The 9,314-nt window shown below is 49.2% G+C and overlaps 1 protein-coding gene across 1 annotated transcript; it reads right to left on the bottom strand.

Moving 5' to 3' along the window:
- Positions 1–5,206: 5,206 nt before the first annotated feature.
- Positions 5,207–8,431, bottom strand: LOC124666875 (E3 ubiquitin-protein ligase At1g12760-like). The gene is made up of 5 exons (XM_047204201.1): positions 8,336–8,431; positions 6,440–7,233; positions 6,097–6,222; positions 5,745–6,021; positions 5,207–5,635 (listed from the first exon to the last, which is right to left on the bottom strand). Exons 2-5 carry the CDS (start codon positions 7,030–7,032, stop codon positions 5,411–5,413), a joined length of 1,221 nt encoding a protein of 406 aa, XP_047060157.1. The 5' UTR covers positions 7,033–7,233; positions 8,336–8,431; the 3' UTR covers positions 5,207–5,410.
- Between the last annotated feature and the right edge of the window lie 883 nt (positions 8,432–9,314).

The raw sequence follows: 9,314 nt of genomic DNA, 5'->3' as shown, positions 1-9,314 counted from the left end.
CTTGTCTTGAGAGAATCATCCTGTAGTTGCGCATTCTTCATAGCCTTTTCCATTAGAGGTATATCCGCATTAGATTGGCCACCCAACCTAGAGCTTGACCTCAGCCCAGCCGAAGGCTTAGGAATACCCCCAAAAGCAATAACTTCCTATATCGAAGGAAAGTGTGACATAGTGTCATTTTCTATTAAAGTCAGCGAACAAGAGGGAGCTGGAATTAAAAAGGACTCACCATTAGGCTTCGGAGATGAGGCAATCCCCATCGATCCCGTAAGACCTACCCCATGATCCATTGTTACGTTCCTCATCACATTATTCACCACACCCTCCTTGAAATTCTTCGGCAAATCTGTATCACAAGTATTTGTATCATTAGATACATTAAAACCAGAATCTGATTTAGCATGCTCGAAAACATCATCATAACCAGATTTGAAATAAGAAGAAAGGCCTATACCATTTGCTACAGCAGGGACACCCACAGAAAATCCTCCAGGAATCTCCAATGATTGCCCATCTGTTGCAATCATGAGATCATGAGTACCTGGACTCTGTGCAGTCAGACTGGGACCCTCCGAACAGCTCTGTCGGATCCTCTGCGGCGAGAAAAACTGACCGGGAACAGTCTGGTCGACGCCGCCAGCCACAGAAGATCCGGCCTCAGCCCGCGAGTGACCGACCACGGCGCAGGGAGACAGCTGCGGCAGCCCACATGATGCTTTCTCCCCCTCACCATTCGCCCACGCGTCGGAAGCTGGTTGACCAGAAGGGAATCTGTCCCGCTGCGCAGAGCAGTCGCTGGTTCCACCAGCATCACCGCCCGACGTGGCGTCAACCGACTGGCCCGCACGGCTCTGCCCACGCTGTTCCGTCAGGCTGGCATGCGCAGAGCTGCAGCCATGCAAGACAACCTCTGCACACTGATCCCGATACCTGTCTGGTGTCAATCCCAAAACAGATCCTCCAGGCACCAAAACTGTATTAAAACCAGTACAAACTTTGTCAATTTTGTCCAGATTTTCAATAACATAGAGAATTAAATGGGGAACATAAGTTGATCAGACCTGAATCAAAAGAAGGACTACCTTTAGGAGAAAGTTGCAACCTCAATGAACCAATTTGAATTGCATCAAAATGCTCAATTTGTTCTTGCATCCCTTCACCTTCATTAGTCCCATTGGACCCATCAATCCCTTTGGCACTCGATGTATCACCCGCTTCATTTTTCTTAGGATCCATGTCCATAGCGTTATCATCACCATTCCTTCCATCACCCTCTTTAGCATCATCATTACCATCATTGTCATTGCTAGCTTCTACCATAGTCTCCTCTTGAGACCCCTGAGCATTCTCGACCTCAAAATTTAGCTTGAAAAAACCCCCTCCTAATGAACATATCCGTATCAGCAGGAATAAGCCTACTATCCAAGCATCCAATTTTGATTCTCAATATTTTGTTTTTGCGAGTGTATGCCATATCCACATCCAAGGTTTTCCCAAATAAAGTACCTACCCCCCATAAAGTCAAGTAATCCGCAATCACATCAGAAGGCAACCCTGAGACTCTAACCCAGACCTCTGGCAACATATAAAGGGGATCCTCTAAAGCTGACCAAAGATCAAAAGATAGACAAGATTCTCTGTCTGTGCAAATGTAGGTACCAAAGTTCTTCAACCTCTGAACTTCCAACTTGCTAGGTAACTTGACTCTATAAATATTGTCTTTGAAATGAAAAACCTCCCAATTAAACTTCTCATGAGGAACAATTTTCTTCATTTGTTCAATAATCTTGGGAATAGTCATGGCATCACCATCAACAGTAACCTTAGCTAATCTAGGATTTTTCATTTTAGCTTTGAAGACACCACAAGACAACTCAAAAAACATAAGGCCTTCATTGGCATAACCATGAAGTATCGCAGTGGGCTTAGGGGCATGTAATAGATGACAAGCAGAAGTTGTGTGGTTAACAGACTCACATAAATCACAAAAAGGAGTAGGGCAATCATCAATGTGGTGACCTGGTTGCTTACATCTGAAACATCCATTCTTATCTTCTTTCTTCTTCTTTGAAGGACCCGGCCCCTCATCCTCCTTCCCCTTTGATGTTGAGATCTTAGGATCAGACCCCGCCTGCTGAGCAACCACACCTTGTTGTTGCCCTACAGTAGGTATCGCAACCGACACCACCGCATCTCGGGCCGTAGCCTAAGCCTCTGACAAGTTAGTAGCGTTGACCTGTGCCCCCCTCATCAGCCACTGGTTTCTTCTGCGCCGCTGTTACTGCTGCTACCACCTCATGCACTGTCTGTTTGAGCAATTCAGCGTCAAAACCTCCTCGTGCCACTCCTCCATGCGAGGTAGCGCCGAAGCGGTTCTGGTAGCCCCCACGCCCACCATTATAGTTGTTGCTCCAACGCTGGTTAGCACCGTAGCCGTACCTAGGTCCCCTCTGATAGTTACTAGGGCCAACACCCCAATTTTCATCCTGGAACCCTTGACCGCCGGCGGAACCAGACGCAGCACCTGCATCACCGCGGCCAAAGTTACGGCCGAAGGAGTTCCCGGCAGCCTGACCGGCGCGGCCTCCAGCAAAACCATGCCCCGGTCCTGCACCTTGTCCGCCCCGGCCGCGCAGCCCTTGACGACCTCGCGCACCATAAGCTCCGCGCCCCGCAGCTCCGTATCCACCACGCGGCTGAAACCCGCCCCGCCCGTGATTGAAATTACCACGACCAGGGTTGAAGTTTTGGCCATTGTCTCCGTTCATCGTGGAAGGTACAAGCCGCCGCAGCGCCGCCGGCGCCCCAGCCTCAAGACGCTTCCACGTGAACCCTAAAACTTTGTGAAAAGAATGTCCAGCGACGATTCCCCCCACCTCAACCCACTGATACCGTGATTCACTGCGGTTGCGATTTTTGGCGGCCTGTAAGGCACGATCGACAATTGACAGTGGGCCCCGACGAACCCCATGCGCATTGTCACCGGCCCACGGCTTTTTCTGGCCCGAACATGCCGATTTTGAAATGTGCTGTTTTTTCGGATCGGATTGTTTCTTGCCGAGCTCCGGCAGCCAACGCCGCCGGTGAACGACACTCCAACCGTGTATACTTTCATCTCGGAACACAGTAGGCTCAAGAACCGGCCTAGGTTTGATTTTTGATGTTGATTTGCCCAACGGCCGAGAAGTTGGAGAAATCATACCTTCGTCGAGCTCAATCACCGCCGTCGCCGCTAACCTCTGAGCATGTTGCCGCTGCAATCTTTTGAGTGTCCGACTCGCCAGCGCCGTCGGGATCTCAGCAAGATCTCTCCCACTCGCCGAAGATGGATTGTGGCATCCATAGCGCATGGAAGCCCAATCCAGTATCGGCGACGCCTCCTCCTCCTGTCTGTCGTCCTCATCGTCCGACGTCTGGAGCACCCAGAAACGGCCCCCCAGCTGACTCGCCGGCGAAGCACCCTCCTCTCTTACGGTAGTGACGGTCGCCGGCGACGGGATCTGGTGATCGCCAGGGCAATCGCCAAACGCCTCTCCTGTCGCCAGGCCAACGGTCATATTCTCACTGCCACGCTTACTGTTCCCAACGCAAATCATTTGGCAAAGAGAGAATATTTTTTGTGTTTACGAACTGGAATTGTGTGCAGAATGAGTAAGACTGGGTGAGGCGACCGAGGGGGCGAAACTCTAGCCGCGCTGCTACCGCCTTCCCTCCCTCCTCCTCCCCTCTTCGTCGCCCCCAGAGACGTTGTTGTGCTAAGCCCACGACGCCGGTGAAAGTGGCGGCAGGGATCTGAGCCCTTGACCCCCCGCGCGGTGTCTAGGTCGAGGACCTCCGCGTCGCGACCGCCATGACCTGGGCGGCTGCTCGACGGGCTCCCCTTCCTCCGATGGCTGGCTCTGGCTGGGTCTGAGGCGAAGGGCGATCTGACGGGCGGCTTCCACGGTGGGGGCTCCGGTTCCGAGGCGGTGGCCTCGTCTGGTGAGGCGACACCGGCTCGGCGGCGAGTGGTGCTCGCAGGTGCGGGATGACCTCGTGGCCACGCGGGCGGCGCTATGCCGACGGGGGTTGGTCTCGGCCTGGTGGTCCGCGTGGTCGCCGTGCCCAGATCCGAAGCGCCAACCCCTCCCTCTCCTGCCTCGTCCCACTCCTCCAGATCCACGGCTGGTGCGTCCAGCTCTCGATCTGGCGAGGGGATCGACGATCGGGAGAAATCCTAAACCATCTTGCCGGTCTTGAAAGCGGCGACGCCCTTCGCGTCGTTTACCTCCTTGGGGGCGCCATCGTGGTTTGTCCTTCTCCTCTCCCTTCCCCCTACCTTCCCGGGTGAAAGCCTAGATCTTTGATTGGGCCGCGACGGCGCCGGTGGTGTCGATGTCCTTGTTGAAGGCTCGGCCTGGGCGAGAAAGGGGGGGGGGGGGGGTTTGTGGCCGCTGGCGGTCTGTGGAGGTGTGGGCGGTGCTGCAGCGGTTGGCACGCCCACTTCTTCTCCAGCTTCATGTATAGTTTCTTCTCGGAGGCGCGGGACTACGGGCCGTCTCTCTTCAAGATGTGTCTGGCTGTGCACGGTGGTCCGTCGGGGGTCTCGACTGCATTTTCCATTCAGGCTCAGGGAGAGCACTACCATCGGGGGACGGTACGGCGTCCTTCGAACCAGGACGAGGAGGCAGGGAGCCTTCTTCGGCGATGGACTAGGTGAGATTGTAGTTTCCGCTGCCCAGGTACAATCCATGGCGTCAACTGGATCCTTCTTCAGCTAGCTTCTCCAAACTCCGCTGCTGCTCTTGGATGAGAGTCTCGGCTACCTCAAGCTATTCTTAGTGTTTCTTTCTTGGTGTGCGTGTATGGTCGATGGAGCTGTTCTTCAGCACTTATGTACTGGCCGCAAAAGGCTTTATTAATTTAAAGTTGGGCACTCGTGCCTTCAAAGTAAGACTGGTGGACTAGGACTTCCTCAAGAGCAGGGTGAGAAAATATGATCAAATTTTGTCAACTTCTCTCCATTCGTTTGTTCTCGCCCTCCCATGGATTCCGGCAAAGCTGATCCTCTGTCACCCTTCCTTCTTATTGTTATTTGTAGCGCATGGTCTATCAGCTCACTACATATAGAGGTACAGAGAATGATCTCATTGATCCAGTTCTGTTTGTACAAGAGACGCATTTGATAAATACTATCATCCATACAGTTGATAAATATTGTATCCGGTCAATGCCACATTTTATAAAACATTGTCGTCGCTAGCTATCAGGTGTGTGTGTATATACAATATGTACGAGACAATTCCGTCACGAAAAAATGGACTTGTCATGTCCTCCTACTTGTTGTTTTTCATGTAAATTCAGATGCCACATGAAAGGGCGTGTTCCATCCTCATCCTCGTCAGGTTCAGGGCAGGAAGCAGAAGAACAGCTATCGCTGTGACTCCACGTCGTCTCCTACTCTGTTGACGTGTGGATGGCCCTCGGAGCTAGTGTCGGGAGAATCCTTTGACCCGCCTAGCTCGGACTTGCAAAGAGGGCACAGCGCGTTGATCTTGAGCCATTTGTCGATGCATTCCATGTGGAAGACGTGCCCGCACGGAAGCTCTCGTAGATCTTCGTTGTTCGAGAACCTCGATAAACAGATGCAGCAAACCTGCAGAAATTAGCAGTTTCAGCTAATCGTGCAATGTGGTACTACAGATGTGTTTAGCGCAAGATCCCATGCTTGATGGGTGTAAAATAACAAATGGGTCGAAGCTCACAGCATCTTCTGCAGAAACGGTTCGCTCCTTCTCAGTTCCAGCCGCCAGGACTCCGCCATTATCTTCCCCCACATCTCCATCCCGAATCCTCATCGACTTGTACTTGTACGCCACTAACGCGTTGATTACCTCTGTGGTGGCGCCTTTGTTAAGATCCAAATCCTCGTGGAAGCCTACCATGGAGATTATGCAGGGTAGGCAGCAGCATATCATCGTGCAGAGGATGAAAGGCAACGCGTAGCCAATGAAGCCGAACGCAAGGAACACTATACACAGCCTGAAAAATGATTGCAAACCAATGAGAAAATATACTAGTTCAGAAGGAACATACGGTTCACAGCACCTAGCATACCTGTACAAGTTAGGAGCATCATGGACATTAGAGCGGCCACCAAATATCCACACATTCCCCACAACAAACCACACAGCAAAGAAACAATCCAGAGCCAACTTCAAGCAGGCAACTAATGCGTAGACCCTACAAGCAGGAAATATATTGTTACTTAGTACTATATATAGTAACCTCTGACATAAGGAACAGTTCTTAATGTGTGTCTCATCCAGGGCCCAGGAAAATGATCTAGTGTATTAGCAATTCTTTGTTATTAGTTATTAAGGCTGCCAATGGATATTTCATGGACGTTCACAGAGAAGCTCGTTACACTAGGATAAAGCTCGGTCAAAGAGAAAGTTACCTTGGACTTGCAATCGGGAAATTATTTCTCGAGACTCCAGTACTATTATTTTCGTTCACAGCTTCTGCTGCGTGAGCAGCTGAAATTGCTGCAAAAGAATCAGACTCGGATATGTTCCTTTGAGAGGAACCCTGGGCTGCTGGTTCCTGCTCGATGGTCTGGCAGTTGCGATGGAGATAGCGCCAATATAGATGGGGAATAGTAACAACACAACCTATTATATAACCAACAACCCACTCAAATAGTGGAGCCTGTGGGTGCTCATTCTTTGATACCGACAGCACTGTAACCGCTGCTATAATCTGACCAAGGTTTACGATAAGCTCGATTGAGATCCATAGGCCAGAATTCAGAGGATTCTGCTGACGATTGCCTTGATCCCTTCTCGTGAAAGATGCGCTTCGAAAGTCAGGAAACCCCGTTGTGCCAGAAATTTCTGGGACAGGAGGAACTTCATTTGGAGGACCCCTGTTGCGGTTCAACTCATCCAAGTCAGTGTGATTGTGCGGATGAGATGTTGACGGTGACGTGAGATCATTCCTTGGTATGTCGATAGTGTGATCATTACGAGTGATATTTACATGGTGATCCATCAGTGATGGATGGTAATTTGTTGCACCTTCACCCTGTGATTCGATATGAAGAACGGCTGTGAACTGGAACTCAGTCAGCACCTTAGCTCGACACTTTCCTTGGCATGCAGTTGTTCTCAACCAAATTCTATATCTTTCTTACACTCTGAACAGATGAGTTTTGCCCTCTACACTTCCACCTGCATGCCACTTTTGGTGTACCTGAAGGGAAGAAAATTGTTATGAAACGTCAATTAACTGTCAATCTGTGTGCTTAAATTATAAGAGCCTTTGTGTAAGGTAAGAGATCACATATCATAGGTAGGATTACACTTGAAGGGAAGATCAGAGCCTGACTTTTATTAAAGATTGCTTAGGACCAGAGACTGTGTAAGGTAAGCCTCATTTACCATCCCAAATTCGATTTTACCCTTCCATTATAGAGTTATTAAATGTTTCGTTAATATTTTCATGATCCTACAATTTGACCACATTATAGGATTCTTAAATGTTTCATCAACATTTCTTGGGATACTAGAATTTTACCACAGACCAATCATGCAACGAAAAAACGCTAGTTTGAATTACTAATGTAAACCTCGTTTGCCATCCAAAATTCAATCAGTGTCTTCCAAGTTTTGACATTATAGAATTAAAATTGTCATCAAAATTTTCTTGCAATCCAAGATTTGACATTATATATAATTAAAATTCTCATCTTAATTTTCCTGCAATCCTATAAATCTGGCCACAAACCAAATGCAAGGAAAAACAGGCTAATCCAAATCTCTAAGGTAAACAAGAAGTCAATACATAACATTTCCTAGTGGTATGCAACAACCTAGAGGGATGAATTTGTTGACCCGATATAACATTTACCAACACTAGAAACGAATACCAATTGCGGCAGCTTCAAATTACTAGTTCAAAACGCCGCATCGAAATATTAGCTCAAAAAATCGACGCCAGGGAGGGGCACAGCTTCTGCAGCAAGGCCCCTTCCTAATCAGAAACGCTCATCCATTTCCCAGGAAATCACCGGGCGCCGTCAGAAACGAATGTAGAACAGGCGAGCAGCAGCTACAGGAAACCGAATCCCACGAGCATTACTCACAAAAAGGAGCATTTCTACCCAACTACTAAGCTAAAAGCGAATCGAATACCCAGCACGGACACATCAACACCCTGAAACTCGCAGTGACGAATCGAAATCCGCAGCAGCTCTGGACGCGAATGGGTGAAACCGAGACGGCGAGCTTCGGCAATCGGCCGGAGCAAACAAAATTTACCGAAACCGAAGGCAGGGGAAGCAATCCGCGCGTACCAGGCAGGCAGGGCAGGAACCGAAGCTTGGAGCTAGCTTCCTCCTGTTCCTCCTCCTCCTCCTATCGCCTTCTCCTGGCCAAAATTAACAATTTCCTCTCTCCTCCATTTTTGTCTGCGCCGTTGGTGCTTTGGCTTATGTAGGTCAGCGGTCACGGACGAACAGGTCAGGCGGAGGTCAAGCAGGGGCAGTTCCGTAATTGCTCCGCAAACGCATCCTAGCCGCTCGGCGCAGGATCGGACGGCTACGAGCGGGTCGCCCGTTGGCGCGTGCAGGATTAGAAACCTCCTTTTTTGAAAATGGGGCTGTTTTTTTCCTAAAAACCGTGTGGGATTAGGTAAGCACTACTAAACCATTTTGCAAGGCTAATGTTAGGTAAGCACATTTCCCGCTTACAAAAAACGTGGGTTTATTGCTTCAGCAAAAAAAGAGGGGGAAATAGATGAAAATATAGAATTAGGAAGTGCACGCTGTGCAATGGTGCTCTATTTTGAGGAAAGCAGGGCAATATATTTCCATCAAGAAAGGGTTATCCATTTTTATGTTACAGTATTTTTTTTGCGAAACACAGTACAGACGTAGACGCTCACATATACGTACATACACTCACTCCACTCACCCCTATGAACGCAAGCATGCACACCCTACCCCTATGAGCACCTCCGAGAGATTGCGTCCAAGAAACTTCATCCGACGGGTCTTGAGATTGACGAAGTAACCACATACGTCTCGCCATCGACAGGATTCCGCCTTTTAATGAGACACAAAAGTGTCAAATCTAGGTTGAACTCTGGTGGGCCGGGGGTGCCACTGCCCTCCTAACTACCCAACCACAGGTTGGTTCTCATGTTACAGTATTTTTAAACCGTGATTCTAGATGAAGAGCATGTTTACTCTCCTTTCGTCCAAAAATGGTATCTAAGCTTTTCCATAAGTTTGTTAATTACTTCCTCTATCCTAAATACATTCCTTTTTATTT

This window comes from Lolium rigidum, chromosome 6 (assembly GCF_022539505.1).
Source record: "Lolium rigidum isolate FL_2022 chromosome 6, APGP_CSIRO_Lrig_0.1, whole genome shotgun sequence".
NCBI lineage: Eukaryota > Viridiplantae > Streptophyta > Magnoliopsida > Poales > Poaceae > Lolium > Lolium rigidum.
This window is presented reverse-complemented; position numbering and strand designations above follow the sequence as displayed.

Bases quoted from the DNA above. Each gene is read 5' to 3' on its own strand.
- LOC124666875 (XM_047204201.1), bottom strand. From the start codon at position 7,032: ATGGATCACCATGTAAATATCACTCGTAATGATCACACTATCGACATA. The intron at 6,223-6,439 runs GTAACTTTCTCT...TCCTGCTTGTAG, and splicing joins TTCCCGATTGCAAGTCCAAG to GGTCTACGCATTAGTTGCCT. The intron at 6,022-6,096 runs GTATGCTAGGTG...ATCATTTTTCAG, and splicing joins GATGCTCCTAACTTGTACAG to GCTGTGTATAGTGTTCCTTG.